A 21,315-nucleotide genomic window follows, 5' to 3' on the forward strand; every position below is an offset into this window, starting at 1 on the left:
GGGGATGCTCACTCCTCCATGGCACCTGATCCCACCTCTAATGTTTCGGAGGTCCGTGATTGCTCTGCTCCTATTTTGTATATTGTTTAATGGACTTTGAGATTGAATACTGTTCGTTTTCTGCATATCTTTCCATATATAATTTTTTATGTTAAAATTTTGATCATTGTGAATATTATCTTTTCTCACTCTTTTAAAAAAGGATAATATAGCGTATTTATATCTGAATTCATAATATAATGAGTGATTTAAATTTACTATGAATATAAAAATTTGTTTGTAAATGATGTAGTTTATATATCTGTATTTTTCATAAAATAAACCTGCAATAAATGACTAAAATGATGTGTGTTTTATTGTTATTATGGATAAACAAATTAGTGGCGGATCCAGAAATACTTAAAATGTGGTTTAGGTCGGGCCAAACAACCATACCAAGAAAAAAATATACACAAAAGGAGACCGAGCCCCCCTGCCCCCTCTAAATCCAAAGTGCAATGTATATAAACAAATGCGTCTTAAAGAGACTCATCCTTTCAAGTTTAAATGTTCATTTCATTGATCATGATGATTATTTTTTGTAATGGTTTTAATTGGAGCAAAAAATTAAATAAATAGATAAATAAATTACTAGTGTCTCTTGCTGTTGATAATCAAATGCTCAGGCAAAATTTTCTGGGTGCAGTTATTGAAAAAAATACGTCTAAAATAATTTTATAGAAAAATTTTCGTGTGAGTTACTGACAGTCATTAAATGATGCTTTCAAATTGAAAACAGAAATTAAACTTTTGATAGACCGTAGATGATGATTGAGCTGACACTTAATATACATTCCATCTAAAAACTGTTCTAATTATCATAAAATCTAAAATGTTTTCCAAATGATAAAATAAAAAAAGATAAATTTTAAGAACTAACTTTCATATTGTTTCAATTAAAAATATTGTTTGTGCCAGTATTTGTAGAAACATTTGTTCCCGCTTACTTCCTAAACCAATCCGGTCAAGTGCACAAGCTACAAAATTTTCATACTTAGAATGTAAAAGCAGTATGCGATACATATAAGTGGAATTTGTATAGTCATCCTGATATAAGTTGAAGTGGATGTGTAGAAAACCAAACTTTGATACTCATTTTGTCCTATTTAAGCAAGCAATATAACTAGATCACAAGAAGTTCCTTATTGTTCTATGTTTTGTTTTTCATTAGATCTGAATTATCCACTAAACAAAAAAAAACCATAAGTGTAGAGTATAATGGAGTAAGCTTATTAGAGAAAACATGCCTCTCCCTCTTTCAAGCATAGTATTCGATAAAACGCTCCAGGTTTTACTATGATATACAGTTTCGCTTCCTTGTGCACTTGGGCTTTATGTTATATATTGTAAATCACAGGCCTTTACATCGCTTTGAAAAAAAAATGTGGTGTCATTAAAAATATCATTTTTTACATATACAATTTTTCAAAGCGATCCAAAGGCCTTTTATGTAAACAATATTTCTGTTGGAAAATCTGTGACAGTGATAAAAAACTGAAATATTCTATCAAACTAAGAAGACTGTTTTGGCTGAATAATTTTTCTCATTATTTATTTTATTATTATTTTATTTTTGCATATATAGCGCTTTCTAAAATAAGACCCCCCCATCTTTCCCCTGAAAGTCGTGACACTTTGGTCCATTATTTCATCGCTTTTACCTTGTTTTTATCTTTTTTGTGTTACGTGTAGAGGTCTACACAGCTCTCCCTTGTGACAAATAAGCCCAACATCTCCCAACAATTTTTCAAAATTTAGAATCCTTTGTGTCAGGTACGAAATGATATGAAAATTAATGAAGAGTATATATTTTAAAAATTAGATGAAAAGACATCATTTTGATTGCGTAAGTTTATTTTAATTCCAGGAAGACTGAAGTTAATAAGTACTCCAGGTCCGTACCTATTGAAAATAAAGTGTTTAATGGAGTTAAATATTACATCAATACAGGGCTTCTAGACTTTTTTAAAATTGAGTGCAAAAAATTATGAAACAACACACGCATACACCTGTTTCGTTCCTGGTGAATGTAAATTGGAAGATATCCAATTCATTTTGAGCAATGGTTTCTTTTAGTATAATTCATGTAAAGACGTGGATGAATACTTATACTTGAACACATGCATACCCAATTCAAGTAAAATGATCTAATCTTTCAGGACTTCTAGCGATGGGCGAAGAAATGCGTAAAGTAAAGAAGAATGCAGTTTTTGAAAATGAAATGAAAATTTTGTTTATTTTTCTTCCTTTTAGACACATAATTAAAAAAAAATGTTTTTTAATGGAGATTTATATGCAAATATATTATATGCAGTCTATATGCAATTATCTATCGGTATCCATGATGAAAATAGATGATCTAATTCACAATTCTAAATACAAGCAGACAAAGAAATGCAAGATTTAAAAAAAAAAACAATAAATATAAAAAAGATTATTCTGTCGTCAATAAATTCAGATGTACACATCTGTGAATTGTTTCTTGTTTTAACATCTCACTACAAACGATCACTTGACATTTTCCTGCGATTCCTGTACAGGCGGCGCTTTTTGGGTGAAATCCACGAACGTGTACTCTGTCTTCTCTTCCTCCCCGTGTATGACTGGTCTCCCCTTTGTGTCTGAACTTGGGAGCTTTCTCGCAAATTCAACATCGATATAAACTAAACCATCTTGATTCTATGAAGCAAAAAAAGGACCATAATCTTAGTACTTTAACATGATGTTTAACTTGCCTATATTTTGATTACTTTAAATGGACCAGTTTATGATCACTTTACATAAACATGGACCATTTGATCATTTCGCAGGTGAAGTGCATACATGGATTATTTTAAATATTGAAAACCAAAACTTCTTATTTACTTCTTGCTATTCTTATCATACCGTTGAACGTGAGTTGTCGTTACGGGTAGATGTCCCAGCTTCTTCATTGTTTTCTTTCAACTCCTTTTCTTCATTCTTTTTCTTTTCTTTCTTTTCATCTGTTTGTTGTTTCTTAGGATGTTTTATCACTTCTGAATACACTGTTTCGTTGTCATCTAAACAAACAATGAGGTACGTATTGAGCCAGAAAAGCATTTCTTTATCTTATTAATCAATGACTAAAATATTTCATAGAACAAACACATGTATTTGTACATATACCAAAAAGGTATAGGAGACGAAAGATTAAGGAAGACATAATAATTGTGAATAATTTCAGAGTAATTAAAAAAAACAAAAACTCGAGACTCAGTGTAATAATTGGAGAGATAGATTGCAAGACTACCATTTTGATCCTTGATGACGTCACTCTTCACTACGTCATCTTGTTGTCTGTTCTTCATGAGGACACTCTTGTCAACAGCAGCATACACAACAACATCCGCTGGTGTATCATCCTGCACTGTGGCTGTAAAACATTATTTTTTTAACATAAAATATGCATCAAAATGGACAATTTGTTTTTGTTATCTGCAGCGTTTGTTACCAAACAATGAACACGCTCAGGAAAAAAAAAATGAAGAAAAAACCGTGCCCCTGGCACAAATATATCGACATTGAGATGGGTCACTGGTATAACCGTTATGTAACAACTTATCACATCCTAAAAGAATTGGCCTGAGAACTTTTCATTTATAAATTAAATATTTAAATTCCTTGTGAGACCGGTATTAATCTTATATGTTTAGACATAAGAATTTTTTTAAAGGGAACAATACGGAATATGTACCTAAAAGATTTAATAATTTAGCGAATAATATGCCATTTTGAAAGGTATCTGATCCCACCTCAGATGTTTCGGAGGTCCGTGTATGCTCTGCTCCTATTTTGTATTGTTAAGGTCTTCCGTTTCCAATGGAAGACCTTCTACTGATTCTGTTGGTAAAGATTATTATTCTTTTTTTTTTCTTCTACTTCCTAGACGCCAACTTTGAGGCCTCATATCTCACTCATTTCTTAATAGATTTTGCTCAAATTTTCAGACGTTATATATGGTAATAAACTCTATCAGAATGATGTCTAACATTTTAAAAATTTACTTCCGCTTATGAGTTATTTCCCTTTATAAGAAAAATTATAGGCTTTCGTTTCCGGATAAAGGCTCAGAGACCACAAAAGCTGGAGCAGAAATTTTACTGCTTTTAGATAACAGAAGGATTGAAGTTGTGCACATCGGTTTTTGTTTTTCAATTTCTGTATTAAAAATGGCGCTATATAGGGGTCAAAAATTAGAACGCCTAAAAGAGCGAAAATTTACACATATTTTCCTTTTTGTCTTGAAAACTAAAAATATTTTGTTAAAACATATTGAATAAAAGTTGTGCATTATTGCAAGAGCTTTCATTTGATATCATTAAAAAGGGGCTAGCCCCTAAAATTAGGGATCAAGTGCCCTTGAAAGTTTTTGCTATATATCTCAAAAACGATTAATATTTCGTATGACTTTTGATAATAAAGCTGTGCTTTAACATCTTACTGATCATGAAATTGTTATTTTGTTCTAGTCTTGTTTAAAATGAGCTATATGCATGACCTATATATGTACAGGTAATTCTTCTCGCTCAGCTCGTAAATGAGAGCTTCTAATGCGTGTATATAAAACAAACTTACTTTAAATAAAAATCATGGCTACATTGGATGCTAATATTCTTTAGAATAAAGTTCTTGAAGTGTTTTGTGCTTTTTTCCCAAATTGCCATGCTCATTTACTAAGCGCACGCCTTTACATTCACCTTGTTTGTTTACAATTATATAACGCGCCTCCCTCGATAACACGGGGCAAAGTCGGTCACCGGGAATCAATCGGCGGTTAATCAAGCGACCCACAGTTATACACAAATAAAAACACAGAATGGTTAAATTCATTTTTTTTTAAATATATTAAATTGTTCCTTAATACTATCTCTGTTCTATGAAAATATTATTTTGTTCAAATCTTACGTATTATAGGAAAGAAAGCTAGACAGTTCTCATCTTGCTATTGATGGAAAACTCTTTAGTAGAATTGCATTAAACTTGCCGTAAGTAAAAAATATTTTACAACGCTGTATCATATCTCTTTTTTAAATTAGGTTTTAATTAAACGTGTTCTTTGGTTCCCGTTCAAAGTATTCAATGGCATCATTTTCATTTTATTAATCAAGATCTTTCCAAGAGAAAGAGTTATAGAAAAAGCACGAGCTAGTATCTTTTCTTCGTTTAAATATGAACACAAACAATATGAACGAAAACGATAAACGCCCGGATCTCATAAAAAGAACTTTTAAAGAGTCAAATAATACAAAAATTATTGACCGCGCGATTCTCACATTCACCTGGAACACAGATTTTAAGCGTGTGTACCATTGCGTAATCTAACGATTACACGTGTCCAAGAAAATCTAAAGCGACACACCGCGGCAAACCATTGACCTCGTAGTCATAGACAAAATAATTGGTGTATTAAAACTATTTTACAATTAATGGAAAATTATTATTGTCGGATATTTGAGATTAATATGTTGGCTTATCTTTGTTTTAAATTTGATCGTGATACATGTTTATCTAAAACAGCTAACTAGGCTTTGTGTTTGTTTACGATTACGCGACCAATCATTCCTTCCATCGCTTGTTGACATTATTTTACAAAGCGTGGTCGAATGTTAAATCTAATTTTACAAACTTACGGAAAACATTATTTTCTGTAAGTAAATCGAATCTTTCAAAAATATTTTAAAATATCTTAGGTTAGACTTTAGAACAAAACGCTGGGGTATTTATTTTATATGTACATTAATCAATCTTCAATTTTTATAGTTCGTTAGTTAAAGGGGGAGGAAATAAGCACCTCCTTCAAATTTACCTGGTCATAGAACCTCTGTCAATCATTTGAAATTAAGCCTGGGATTGGATACTTTGATTTGATTGACATTTAGCTTGCTGCTGTTGTGTATATCTTGTGTACCTTGTCTGGAGATCGTACCGACCATCGAATTAATTTTCAGGCTTTTGATGCCTACCGCACTGTATGCCAACGTGATAAAGAAGCAATCAAATCGTTCTCTTTTTTAATTCATAAGAATATGCCATAAATATATCAATCTATTAATTATTAAATAAATGACAAGAAAATCATGGCTATATAATATATCATAAATTTAATTTTAAATAGGAGGATTTCATATCACGATTACTATTTTAATTTCAGTGTCAAAACATGAGTTAAAGTACATTGATTCCTCCATTAATTAACAAAATAAACCGACCTGCTTTTGAAGCTAGTGTCATGGAATTAAATAAAATTATTTTTTAAAACAAGAATGACAACACTGTAACATTGTTCATGAGTCAAGCGAATTTATATTTATAAGACAATCCTGTACGTGTCGCTTTTCTTCGAGACATGGTAACGAAGAAACCTGTTACGGTATAATAATAAGTTTAAGAAGAGAAATTTCTCGGAATATAACATCTTGCTTTGTATTTAATATTTGAAATTAATAATGAATCCCGAAAGAAGAAAAAAACGATGCAGATGATTCTTTTCCCGTTTCATAGCTGTCGGGGAATCAGCCCGGGCCATTTTTACCGACCATGCGTTATGGAAAAATCAAGTAGGGTTTATCTTAAAAAGATATTTATTTAGACAATAATATTTCTACTTCAACATTTTATTCTCAAAACATCATTTCTAAGTTTCATTGTTATTTACCGAGAGACTGTTTCTTCTTTCGTTTTGCGTAGACGACGTGTAATTTGAATTACTTCCCTTTTTGTCGCCAGATTACAATGACAGATTTTAGTGCTAACTGTATTTTCGTTATAACACTTTATTAAGAAACACACTGTATATAAAAAAATGTCGAATTATCAAAAATATCAATTATTTTAAAAGAAAGAAATCGAGAGAGGATTCTGTCTGCAACAAAAAAATGCTTTATTTCGCATTTCAATTCATGAGCTAAACATGAAAAAAAAAACGGCCTCGGTTTACAAAGTCGTAGGAAAACGCATACAGGTAATACACTCAGGGGCTCAGGTAACATCCTGTGTATATAGGTAGTATACACAAGCCAGCGTCGTTCCCTCGGGGCTTCTCAGTCGCTTCGATTAAGCTCCACCCCACCCAAATTTACCTGAGGAAAACCGTACGGTTGAAAACCTCGGCCTTTAAGGTATTCCGTTTCCAACGGAAGACCTTCTACTGATTCTGTTGGTAAAGATTATTAAGGTCTTCCGTTTCAACGGAAGACCTTCTAATCATTCTGTTGTTTCCTTTCAACTTTTCTTATTATTATTCTTACCAATTTTGTGCAGGCGATTTCTCGTAAATGCGCTGATGGATTTTCATGAAACTTTCAGCATTGATGACAAATTATATGAACTTAAGGCGTTTTTTTTTAATTTGATGACGTCACTTCCGGTTCGGATTTTTCTGCGATTTAGTGAGTTTTAGATGGTCATTTTGTCCGCCAGTTTTCTAAATAACGGCTCAAGATAGAAACATGAAACTTTCAGGTATGATAGACCAAGGTCTATAGATATGTATATGGTATTTCATTTTATCGGAAGTGCCGCACGTCGGCGCTTGCTATGGCCCGAAAATAGGCCTATCGCGAATTTGAAAATTTTTAACAACTTTTCTACAATATCTTTTTACCTGGAAATATTTTGTAAATACATGTAGAACAGAAGAAGTGTAGAATTTCAAGACCTTTCAAATGATATGTAGAAAAAAAGGGCTGGCCCCTAAAATAAAGGACCTAGAGGGGCCGAAAGTTTTTTTCTGAATATCTAAAAAAGTATTGAGAATTTGTAATATGTTAAAGAAGAAAAGTTGTTCAAAATGTCAAGCTCAATCTATTGGAGTCGACAAAATACGCCCGGCGTCGTCACTTCCGGTCAAACCGGAAGTAGTCGAAAACGCGTATTTTTGCCGTTCTTGACAAATTTTTCGGATAACATTTGTCTCTGGGAGCATAAAAATTAATTTTCCGTCCGTCGTCGTCACTTCCGGTAAAACCGGAAGTAGCAAAAATGGCTTATTTTTGCATTAATTAACATAGTTTTAGAGGATTCAAAGCATTTTTGGGCGTTATTTCTTATTTTTGTTAAAATGAAAGCTACTTCCGGTCAAACAGGACGGAAGACCTACTCGTTGCTTTGCAACGAGCTTTGCTCTAGTTTTATAAACTTTTGATATTCAATACTGATCGTTATTTCCATAGTTTTCATGATTAAGCACTTTGGATTTAAGTTTATTTCATTAACATGATTTACGTACGTATTCCATATTTGTTTACAAGCCCTTTGTTGTCTGCACCAAATCCGCAACGATTAAATGTAAAACCAAATACTGCATCTTCAGATTTTCATTATAACGTAAGATGGGTAATATTTTGGATATACTTGTAGATCTAAACTATATCAGCTTACATCCACTGAGTCCTTCCTGCCTGTTTCTTTTCTTCGTAGCTGACTTTTTAGTTGTTTTACAATACATCGTCACCGCCAATGTCAGAACCACAACGAGGAGAAAACCAGCCGCAGACGCTCCAACCAAAATCAGCATGGTATTATCTCCAAACAGAGAGGAGGACGAGATCGGCGGAGCTTTAAATATCATGATAGATTTTTTGGTCAAGAAATAGAGTTTATGGATTATTCTTAATATGCTAATAAAGATACACGTAGTTCAAGAAGTTTATTTAAGGAATGAAGCTTATTTCAACTTATGTTATACGATACATAATGTTTTATCGTATAACATAAGTTGAAATAAGCTTCATTCCTTATATAATTTAATTTTAGTGTAGACAACGAGACAATTATTCCTCCAGAAAAAGGCTTGAGATTTATAATATTTAAGCTTATTTTAAAAGTAACGTCAAGCGGAGTGGATTTTAGAGAGATGTGATAACAATCTCACAAAATGATATCTCCGTTCGTATATGCGTAGAATAACATTCGTTTTTTTTTGTTTTGGGAAAACCCAAATATGTGTTCTACCAAAACATAGAGTATGATGTGCACAATTGCAATTTGTATAAAAAAGAGAAAACTATCAATATTTTTTTAATTCAGTGATATAGGAATACAAATGTATATGTAGTTGTGAAAAAAAGAAATTGGATTAAATCTTTTACCCAATCAAATGACGTGTCACAACTTACAAGAAGATAACTTAATAGAATAAAAAGTTAGATACTTCACCTTTAACTATGACTTTAACTTCTCTCGGGCTCAAAGAACAATTAATTCTGTTACAACTCTCTAACTGGTACAAGTACTCAAGTCCTGGAGTTAAAGGTCCTAGGTCATGATATCTCAAGTTACCCTCACCAGAGTCTGTCAGATTTTCAATAGATGCCCAGCCAGATTCTTTCATCTGTGATAAGATGAAGAATTGTTCCGGTCCACCATTAAAATTTGATATCCAGGAAAGATTCACGTATCCTCGAGCGTCAGAGATCCAGGTAAAGTTTAAAGGTGGCTTTGGTGAATCTTGAAAAAATAATTTTTAAAAAAATTAATAAAGCTATCACAAAAAATTGGAATGTATAATCATTTATAATACTAAGTAATATGAAATTAAATATGAATTGATATCTCAGTTCGTATATGCGTAGAATAACATTCATTTTTTTTGTTTTGGGAAAGCCCAAATATGTGTTCTACCAAAACATATAGTATGACATGCACAATTGCAATTTATAAAAACAAAATGAAAACTATCAAAATTTTTTTATTCAGTGATATAGGAAAACATGTAGTTGTGGAAAAAAGATACTATCCCATATAAAAAAAAAGAATTGCAGCGTCCATGTTTTGGTTTAAGAAACCCTAAAGATGTGTCTCATCAAAAGTAATGAAATAGGATACACACAACATGGCCCTTAATAATTATATGAAAGTCTCATTAAAACCTATTCTGTGAAATTGGTGTGTTGCAGATTAGAGAAAGGCTACATCAAATATTTGTAACAGAGGAACGGGCTTTACAATCTCAGTATACTCCAACTTTTTAAAATTTGTGTCGCCTTTATTTTTCACCTCTTTTTAATCACGAAAAAATCTTAGCACTCACAATAACTGATTTGGATTTTTACATCATTAATTAATACAGATTTGTTATAGAGATATATATATTTGTATTTATTGTTTAATTCCAATACTAAAGATTCAAACAACAATGTTAACAATTCAATTTCAATCTCAACTCGTAAGTTGTCATGTGTTGTCTTACAAAATATGAAAAAATAAGGTAAATTTTGCTCTGGTTTTACAGACTTTATACAAAAATGCAGCCATTTACAAATTAAACAACAATAATAAAGCATCAAAGGCAAATATCAGATTATATTAAAACAGGGGGTTATCTATCTCTCCTATAGATATGAATGAACATTTTTTATTTCTCATTGATACTAAAGATTTACAGTTGTATTTGTTGAATTTATATTTAAAAAGCATCTTGTTCTATGATTGATTGTATATTGTTTAACGTCCCTCTCGAGAGTTTTTCACTCATATGGAGACGTCACCGTATGCTGGTGAAGGGCTTCAAATTTATACCTATACTCGGCACTCAGGGCCATTGAGAGGTGAGGGTTCTTTATCGTGCAAGCGCCTACCGTGACGCGAGACCTTCCCTTTTTAAGGTCATATCCGTCATATCCGTGACTTTCACTTCTAGTGCCGAGCGCTTTGCGAAGGAACAGTCGCTAACTATGTTTGCGTCTTAGATATGACGCGGCACCGCGAAGGAGAATCGAACATGGGCCTCCCTATCACGAAGCGAACTCTACCACTAGGCTACAGTGAATGGTCTTGTTGTATGAAATGTACATTAAAGATGTTTTTGACAAAATGCCAATTGCATGCTTTTCTCTTTTGTTAACTTCAACATTTGTTGTAATTTGCCAATCAGATGAAATAAGTGATGCATTGTGAAAGTTCTGCTATTTTTTATTTTGAGTTTTCTTCCCTCAATGTTGTTTTGACTAAATTAAAAAAATCGATTTTGCTAGTATTTGACAAAATATTGCAAAGTTGTCAGATAACTATGCAACATATTAAAGATATCCATTGAAAGTGTTGATTTTGTAGTTTTTATAAAATATTAGTAACAAATGCCCAATTTTAAATATGGTCTCGGCACAAATGTTGTAAATGTGTGATTTTAGCCATTACAATATCTTGATATAGTTATATAGCTTTATTTACTATGGGCTATCAAAACAACAACAAAAGTTAATGATAGCTGTAATATACTTTAAGCAAAATAAAAATTTCTATTGGCAGAGTAATTGTCCACTATCCTGTGAGGCATGGATAAGTATGACTGCTTCTCATTGTACTGAATTATTACCAATTCATTATCTTGTTCACCATGATTGGTGTCCTTTAGAATTTCATTGCAGAAGTAACTGTATCAATTGCTATATATAGCCCATAAACTTATAGATCTTTGAGTACAAAATCTCTGAAGGAGACGTAATTTGATGAGTGATTTTTACATGCATTTATTTTTAGAAGAGTTCAAGGTTGAATATCATTACTGCACCAAGGTGCGACTTTTTGTACATGCAGAGAATGTTACACATTTAAGGAAAAAAATGTGATAAAATAGCTAAATGAAGCTATTCTGAATAGCTTGATAAAGCTATATAACTTAAGTAAGTGACATGTACAAATTAGTACAAAATATTGGTAACAAATGTTTTAATGTGGTTACCATGGTGACTTCCAGAAAAAAAAATATGTCATATATAAAAGTTTTTCAGTGGACTTTTATGAGAAACACTTTTTACACTTGACTGTTTACTTGAACATTTAAACATTCACATCTACGGAGGTACAGAATTGACAATGGAAAAGAAAACCTTTCTTGTGGTCATGGCAATGGTGATAGGGCATATGTTTGTGAAGGCCTTGATTTGAGGGTAGCATAGTTGTCATTTTCTTCAAGGACAACTTATCTGTGCTTTGAAATAGCCTGTTTTTCGTTGAATTAAATGTTGAGCTAAATTATCATATCCTAAAAGAGCTTCCGAAGACTGTCCTAGTGTGAGAGTAATTCGTCAACCGTAAAAGTCAGCGCTTCTCGTAAGAGTCCCCTAGGAAGATAGTATATGCCAAGCTTGAAGAGAATCTGAGACTGTGAGTGCCAAACTCTTCAGAATTACTTTGGTGATCACTGAGAAATGCTCTAAAACGTATCGAATTTAAATAAAAAACAGTTTTTTGTGTCGACCGCAGAGCAGTGCTGAACTTATGGATCACTTTACCCGACATCTCACTCTCACTTTCTCTCTCTCTCTCTCTCTCTCTCTCTCTCTCTCTCTCTCTCTCTCTCTCTCTTCGTCCGTCTGTCTGTCTTTTGCGCCTTATGTCCTGACATCTTAGACGTATGGGTTTGATATTTTGCATATGTAAAGCTTGGTACTATGACGTTTGTGCATGACCATGTCTCGGACCTAGTTGTCTTTGAACTTATTTAAAATTTTGAAAATTATTTAAAATATAAGAAATTTCACCGTCGGGTATCTTGTCCAAATGCTTTTAAAGGTACCCCGATATTTTTCGAGGAAGTTTGTTTAAGGTGGAATGCCACACCAACTTTGTTTTTTATAGATCTTTAAGTTATCCTTAAAACAATAGTTTCAGTGGCTCTTAATTATTTTATATTAATCTTTTGGTATTTTTTCAAAGAAAATGAAAAAAAATATATTTTCTATATTCAAATTATCATATAAATATCTTATAAAGTATATAAAGAAAGGCTGATTAGACTATATTTTTTTTTTATAATAACAAATATATAAAATAAAGATTATGAATAAAACACATTTTTGTGAATATTTTTTAAACATATGGTTAAAACACCTTAAAACTAGTCATAACTGAGGAAAACATGTTTGTCAATCATATTGTAAAAAGAAATTAAATTAAGATTGAGACAATTTAGAGAAACTATTTTATATATATATATATATATTTGGACCCAACTCGATCAAAATTAAACTGATGACGATCAAAATTAACACATATTGTATTTACAATGAAGAAATCTATTTGATTGTCAAGTTCAAAGTGTTTTAACCCTTATTACACATAATCAGACTAGTGTTCTTTAGGGAAATGTTTTTTATTTCCAATAATTGTTCAATTATGGTTTGGATCGGTTTAATTTTGATTGGGATTGGCCAAAATTATATAATAATATCTCTGAAATTTGGCTATTTCTTTTCAATTTCTTTTATAAATTTGATTTACGAACATGTTCTCCCAAGTTGTAACTAGTTACCCTGATTGGGTTTAAGCTTTGTCTAATGCGAAGCAAAACCCAAGTATAACGTTCTCATATAGTTTAACTCGTACAGAAGAAGAAGATTTGATTGTAATATTATATCGTAGTCTTACTATCCGACTGTTGAGATTTTTTTCACGAGCTATTTATATTGGTAGCAAATAAATGGCAGACCACTATTAATGTATTTATTCAAACAAAAAGCAGGCAATCTATGGGTTTCTTTAAATACTCTACTTTAAATAGATGCTTGATGTGCTTGAGCAAATCACATGCAAAAATATAGTGTAATGAAATATGTAAGGAACGACTTTACTTTACCGGTCCCCAGAAAAACGCGCTAAAATGTAGTGTCGCAGAAGGCGACTTCCGTATATATGAGATCGCGTGAGCGATCGAAAAAAAAATTAAATACGAGTTTTTTTGGCCTTTTGACCAAAAAATTTAATTCTACGGTTAAAAGTTCAGTTTAAAACTTCGTTTTTAAACGTAGTTTTTAACCTCAATCTCTGAAATAAATAAATAAATAAATAAATATTGTTTATTCATGGAAAAACCACAAAGAATAATTCTGAACGAAGCGCGTGCAGCGAATGCATAGTGTCATTTCTTTCGCACCTAGCCATTTTTCCGTGTAAACAAACGAACGAAATGTCTTTAAAGTTGAATTATATGATCTTGGAAAAATTACTGAAACAACTGAATTTCTAATCTTATGTAAAGAACGAGTTACTAACCCTAATTCATCGATGGTGTGCAAGGACTAAGACGTTCAGACGAAATCTCCCGGGCAGATGCTAAACTAACCCTAATCAGTCGAATAATGTGCGAGGACTAACCCTAATCTCTCGGATGGACGTAAGACTAACCCTAATCAGTCGAATACTAGTGCAAGGACTAACCCTTATCTCTCAGGTGGGTGCAAGACTAACCCTAATCAGTCGAATAGTGTGCAAATTTAACCAATTTCAGTTGAGTGACGTAAATGTTACGTCATAGTCCAATGAGCGCGAGGATCTTGCGGATCTGGGGACCGGTAAAGTAAAGTCTACATTACATATTGATAAGTAATAATTTGGTACACTGCAAACCATATTATGTGGAATACTATAATTTACAAATCTGTAATTAAGTTAAAGGAAGACTGAAAGCCTAAGGAATCTATGTAAAGCGGGAAAGCATACTTTCATGTATAAATGTATGAAAATTATATATACCTTCGGGGTTGATAGTTATATTGACGATGGACTGTTCATTATAAATCAATGAGTAATTTCCAAAAGAATTCTGATCAGCGACAGGAATGGTACTGTTGATCCAGTATTTGTAGACAACATTATCTCTTTGTAATACTGTGTTTCTTATATTCAAATAATTGCCACCAGGTCCCTGCCACGATATTCTTGAATAAACTGAGGATGGAAAAGGATTTGCAAGCACAGGCACTGTCACAACAACTTTGACATTTGGTCCGCTCTTTGACCCATAGGTGGTCTTGAAAGACACACTGAGTGACGTATCAAGTCGAGGCTCACCTAAAATAACATTATGCTACAATAACAATATTGTTATATACAGTGATTGAATAGGTAAATCATCAACAAATATGGAATAATACGCGGACATGTTCATGGATATTGAAAATGTGTGTTTACATATTTAAAATATTGAATTATTTGGAGTTTATGTCTCCTATTTTTTCCACGAAGTGATGTCTGAATCTTAAAAGTAATTTACAACTTTTTGCTGGGCCGCATCAATTCTGAAAGAATGTAATTTTAAACTATTTTCATCAACTTTTGAAGCCTTAAGTCCCATTTTAAAATTCTGGATATTAAATTATCAGGATCAATTGAAAAGGATTTCCATTCAGTTCCATACCTAGTCGATTCACAAAAGCATGTATTTAACCAAGCTTATCACAAACAAATCAACGATACAAGGTTGTCAACAATTCAAAAAGTAAAATAAAAAGTTTGCAAACTCTTTGGTCGATACAACGACTTTTTTAAATCAAATACAGTATTTTGTTAAGTTGATGATTAACTGACATTTTCAAACAAATGTCAAATTTAACAGTTTAACATTGAATTGTCTTCTGGAGATTTTATTTTGGTCGTTCTAACAAGGAGCACAACGGTTGTGTGACCGTTAAACAGAGGATGTTCTCTCTTCATTGACACCTGCAGGCCTTACTTGCGATTTTAAGGGATTGGATATGTTCTTCTTATTGTTAATTTTGTTCTAATGTTGTTTTTACATGAAATTTACCATTCATTATCTACATACTTTATATTTATTCAGACGGGGGACGGAAAAATAGATTAGAACATAAAAAAAAACTTGATGCTGGAAATGTATTATCATGAGCGTGTAAAATATTTTGAGGACAATTTAGCATATATTTGATTAAACGTTGTAATCTAGTGTTCTTATTTATGTGTTTGTGTCCAAATACACTTAGTGTTGTACTTAAATTTGCAGAATCTGATTCCTACCAAAGCTCTTTCAAGAATGCAGAGCCAAATATAATACGTCTACCGTATTCGATTCTGTGCAGTAATGATGATCACATGAAAATAAATAGCACGTCCTTTATTGTTTTACCTTTTTGCACTAAAAAGTAACATACATGTATTTAGGGTATCAAAAATCTTAATAGGCAATAAAATAAATGGAGTACATTTAATATTGACTTCTTTGACATATCTTCATTTATTGTCAAAGTTTGTTGAGGGAAGGTGTAAAATTTGTTTTAAAAATTTTAAAAGTTTAAAAACTTTATTAAATATTCGTAGCATTCGTAGTATTTCATACAAGATACTACTCTCCGAGTAAAAATTTGAAGATTTTTGAGCAGTTTTTTCATTGAATGTTGAATAATTTACACTGTTGACTTTTAATATATTATGAAATTTGAATTAAAATGAATAGTTTTGAAGTAAGAGGTTCTGCTTGAATTTTTTTAATAAGCTGACATGTGATATACCTGAAGATAAATATCCTTCAAAATCTCTAATACTTACACGTCACATTTACAGTCAATTCCTCATGTTTACTTTCAAATGATGTGTTTCCTGTACATCTGTAGGTGCCGGTGTCAGAACATTGAGCTTTTGCTATAGTGTAGTTCAGCCAGTACTTTTCTTGTTGTTCATTGATATGCCCTTTCAAGACTCTGCTGAGCTTTATTGTAGGGGTGGGATTGCCTTCCACAAAACACGAAATATTGAGAGTATGGCCTTCTGTGATGCTTGACAGAGTCTGGTTACTATTATTAAGAAAGATCACCGGTTTCGATAAATCTGCAATAAAATAGTATTCTGCAAAGTGATAAAAAGCTTTCGATAAAAGGTCGACTTGTTTAAAAAATGTTGCTTGTATAATTGTTTTTTTTTTTATTTTATACGATATACCGTATAACGGGTATTTTCTGCGGTTGGATTTTTTTGCGATTTAACCCCTAAAAGGTAGCAAAGTAATACGCAGTACAGTTAAGGTGCGCAATGGAAACATCGACTAAATTTTGTATTTAAAAATGTATTCGTAATCGGGATGGCGATAATTTTTAGTACATAATTTATATCGGATAATTGTTTTTATGATTAATAACTACATATCGAGGGCGATTATATTTTATATTTAGACTAGTCACGTGATGCGGCAGTCACGCGATTTTCGCACATTGACTTGAAGAATTGATGTTACATATAAATATCACAAGTGCAAGGGCATAACCAAGTTAAATTTCCAAGTTTAGTATATAAATATTTTCAACACTCATTGTAGTTTCTAAAGAGTACTGCGATCCTGTCTAAATTCTGCAATTTCACTGTTAAAATTATACTTGCATGACCGAATGCTATATTTTTTGCTGGTCAGCGGCATGAAATATTGATATAATTCAATTGTTTTTAAGATTTCATCAGGATCGCAGCACTTTTCAGATACCTTAATAGTTCTATAGTTGAAATGTAAAAGCTTACTTTGATCCATAGAGTGTATGCCCTTGCACTAGATCGATTTATTAAGACCCCCCACATTACCCACCGATGTACTTGCATACAAATATACGGCAGTGTCAATTAAATACGTAATGTACAAAAAATATGTTAATAGAATAGTGAAGAACACATTAAATTCAAGTTATTGGCCCATAGAATATCTTTGAATAATATTTTATTTAATTAGAGAACATATATTTTGTTGAGAAAATATTACTTGATCTGTCTTTCACTGCATACAAACTACGTCACGTTGTAAGAAATGACGTCATATTGACAAGTGTATTGCGATCAGTGAATTGTTTATAACTTGTTATGTGGAATTTAACTAACGACAAAACAACACGCTGGAGAAAGTTTTTATGTAGTTTGATGATTTCTTACTGGTTAAATTAGCAGATAAACTCATTTTATGGTATTTCAAAGAAATGTTGTATGACGTATATTGTGTATGATGTCATAGTCAAGTTTTCCCGTACAAATTAGGCTCCGCCTCCTTTTTGTAACCTTAACTGTGCTGCGTATCTGCGTTTTCAATTTCTGCGGTTGCACTTTACCGCAAAAAATTATTTACTCTAAGATTTATTTGAACACTGCAATTACTACGTTTTGTCAATTCATTCAGGCACATGAATGAAACATGCTTGAGAACAGGCATTGCGCTATTAAACTACTAGCTTTTAGTCACCCTTTGTAAAATTATGCATAGTCCTGGAATTAATTATTGTAGTAACAGACCTTGTTCACTCAAACAATAATTTATAATCTTTATTCTAAGATCGCAGTCGTTCATTAATATGATCTATCAAAATAATTTTAATAAGTATATAGATAATGATAATAAATACCTCCAAGCCATAATCTAAAATAAACTTAAAATTAATTGCCATCAAAATTAAATTGAGAGTTTCATTTTAAACTTAAACAAACAGTTTCATGATCAACCACCCTAAAAATCACACTTGTCATGCGCATTAGTTACACCTCGTAACTAATATTGTCAGACGTCTGATTTGAATGAAATTTACGAGACAATCAAACCATGTTATAAACACAAGAAGTAATAACGGTTTCAAGACAAAACACAAAATTGAAAAGTGGAAAATAAGAAAGAAAGAAAAGCTGTCATATTTTGTTTGCAGCTATCGGAGTTTCTATGTCACCCGAATTTTCTCGCAAACGAAGACAGGTCTATGCGTGAGTCTGCAGACACACCACTTATCATACTTGCATGTATAAAATACCTTAAGTCATATTAAAAATATTTTGCGATTTTAATTTTTGCGAATTTGTCCTACCCGCAGAATTCCGCAAAAATTGGACAACCGCAGAAAATACCTGTTATACGGTATAGATAACCTTCATAAAATATTTTTATTTTAATTAAACATTACATTTCTTCGAAGTCGTTTGACGCCGGCCGTGTCGACAAATTGAATGGTATGATAATTTGTGGGAACGACCGTGTCCTGTGGTAGGGCCACAGCTACCGGGTACATTCAAGAAAGAGATCCAATGCTTAGTTTTGTCAAATTTTCTTTCTGATAATTTATAATTTCATTAATTTTAGTTGTGAATTAATTGCCTTAAAAGAAAAATATATGTAAACATATAAATCTTGTATTAACAATAATTTAATAGGGTACATTGTACTTGTTGTTTATTTGCATTGAGCTAAAATAAAGAAATGAATATGATTTCTATGATGTATTTACATTCTAAGTAACATTAAGGTTTAGTGTGTGTTATAGGGATGTAAACGAGGTAGATTTCCAATGGATTTTATAACAAACAAGCTAATTCAGAGAATTCGTGTCCCCCGCTTAGGGAAAAAGTCGGCTCCCCCTGACTGAATTTGTAGAATTATTAAATGTATACATGTATACTGAAGCAAATAAAATACATGTATGTCAATATGCATATAAAGATTTGATTGCTTATTCTTTATTATGTGTATAGAAGATTTTTTATATGGAATTTTTATCACACTGTAATGATGATTTTATAACTTCATAATTTTTTTATTTCACATGCTGAATACTATCATTTAGTAAAAAAAAAAAAAGTATTTAAAAAAAAGAAAGGTTCGACAGAGATTCGATCCCGGACCCTCTCACACTTGAAGCGAGAGACATAACCACTAGACCACGGAATCGCTTTACGTGGTATGAAGTATATGCAGAAGTGAAGTCACATACATTTATAATATATTCATGTTTTCATGTTCGGTATTCTCAAAATTTTACACAATCCATGGTGTTTGATTTATTTAGCCTTTATTAAACAGTTCTAATAGATGTAATAAGACATAAAGTCCGCCGAGAACCTGTTTTATACGCAATAACTCTCCTCATGCCCCTGCGCTAAAAATAGCGACATGTAATACTATAAATACTAAAAAAACAAACGGGGCGGGGCACTTTGAGAGGGGCGAGAGACATCCTAGGGAGTTTTGATATAAAATTACAGTGCATAAGCTCAAAATCTTCTTGAAATATCGCCCGGAAATAATAGTATTACACACAGAGAGAAAGTATAAATTGACGACCTTGAACTTTGACCTTTTGACCTCAAAATCAATAGGGGTCTTCATTAGGCCACAGGGAGTTGTTATATAAAATTTCATTGCAATAGCTCAAATGGTTCTAGAGATATCGTGTGGAAACGAAAGTGTTTTAACAGACAGAATTTGCTTATTTATGACCTTGACCTTTGACCTTTTGACCTCAAAATCAATAGGGGTCTTCTTTAGTCCACAGGGAGTTGCTATGCTAAATTTCATTGCAAAAGCTCAAAGGGTTCTCGAGATATCGTGTGGAAACGAAAGCGTTACAGACAGACAGAAAGACGGACGGACGGACGGACAAACCCAAAAAATTAATATCCCCCACTTTTCAAGCGGGGGACAAAAAAAGGAAATGAATCTTTGAAAGTTTATTTGCAAAAATCTTAACTTTGGTTGGAGAAATATAGTTGTAGATTATATAAACATAACTCACTAATAAACATAAATTAATAAAAATAAAAGTTTAGATTTTTTTTAGATCATAGATTCACCCATAATTAAAATAGGGTATTTCATGATTAGAAGTGAAGTAAAAATAATTTTATGGTTGAGATTTTCACCAATAAAGTTTTTTATGAGCCCAGATCGATAGATACGATATATTGGTTTTGCCCTGTCTGTTTGCTTGTCTGTTGTCAACTTTAACCTTCCCAAACACTTTTGAACCATGAGAGATAAAGACTTAACATTTGTTATGCATACTACACAAATAAAGTTCTTTCAAATGACAACAAATTAAAGTCAATGACTGTGACCCATATGAAAAAAAAAATTAGCTTTTTCTAACATTGTTGCCGCAGGACGCATAGTGATTCACAAACACATCTTGTTTTATTTATGAATATCCCAAGATAATTATTTTTTGAAAGAAGTCATCAAAATAATTACTAAAACTAATTATTATTCGCAACATCTTTTATTTGCGATTCTTCAGTATAGAATCCATCCTGAGCGTCGACGTCCTTATTTTTAGAATATATAATGTAGAATAAAATCATTTTAGTTAATTGACGCATTTAATTACCAGTATTTCTCTAATGACCTTTCATTTGTTCAAATCTTCATCAGTTAGCTACATTCTCTTCTGCTCAACTGATTTATGAGGTCTTTATTAAATTGTCAACGAATTCTAGACCTAACTATTTTTCCTTAATTGCACAAATCAGAGTTCTTTGAACCGCGTCAATGACATTATTTGACCAATGGTTTAGGAAAAATACCCTTTTTGCCGGAATATGGCATTGTATTCTTAACTCTTTCTTTAGAGTCACTTTTTTTCTTTACCCCTTCCTTTTGGACAACTCTTGGGATTAATATTTTGGACATTTTTTTTCGGGGTTTTAGTCCTACGCTTTTATACATGTATATTTGAGACAGATCTAACAAACTTTTGCATACGAGGGTTGCACGGTAATGTTGTGGACAAAGCG

General features: G+C 32.1%; 1 protein-coding gene across 1 annotated transcript in view; it reads right to left on the bottom strand.

Annotated features, from left to right (window-relative positions):
- Positions 1-1,967: 1,967 nt before the first annotated feature.
- The window catches only part of LOC134267456 (hemicentin-1-like), a 50,213-nt gene continuing 30,865 nt past the window's right edge, over positions 1,968-21,315 (bottom strand). The window contains exons 6-12 of the mRNA XM_062749663.1: positions 16,342-16,620; positions 14,533-14,850; positions 9,217-9,507; positions 8,440-8,616; positions 3,311-3,433; positions 2,926-3,080; positions 1,968-2,718 (exon numbers count right to left, since the gene is read on the bottom strand). Coding sequence (XP_062605647.1) covers positions 2,548-2,718; positions 2,926-3,080; positions 3,311-3,433; positions 8,440-8,616; positions 9,217-9,507; positions 14,533-14,850; positions 16,342-16,620 — 1,514 coding nt within the window. The 3' untranslated portion in view covers positions 1,968-2,547. The remainder of the gene's footprint in view (positions 2,719-2,925; positions 3,081-3,310; positions 3,434-8,439; positions 8,617-9,216; positions 9,508-14,532; positions 14,851-16,341; positions 16,621-21,315) is intronic.

The sequence above is a fragment of the Saccostrea cucullata genome, unplaced genomic scaffold (genome assembly GCF_032062105.1).
Source record: "Saccostrea cucullata isolate Sc308-1 unplaced genomic scaffold, CSIRO_AGI_Scuc_v1 ctg597, whole genome shotgun sequence".
In the NCBI taxonomy this organism is placed as follows: domain Eukaryota; kingdom Metazoa; phylum Mollusca; class Bivalvia; order Ostreida; family Ostreidae; genus Saccostrea; species Saccostrea cuccullata.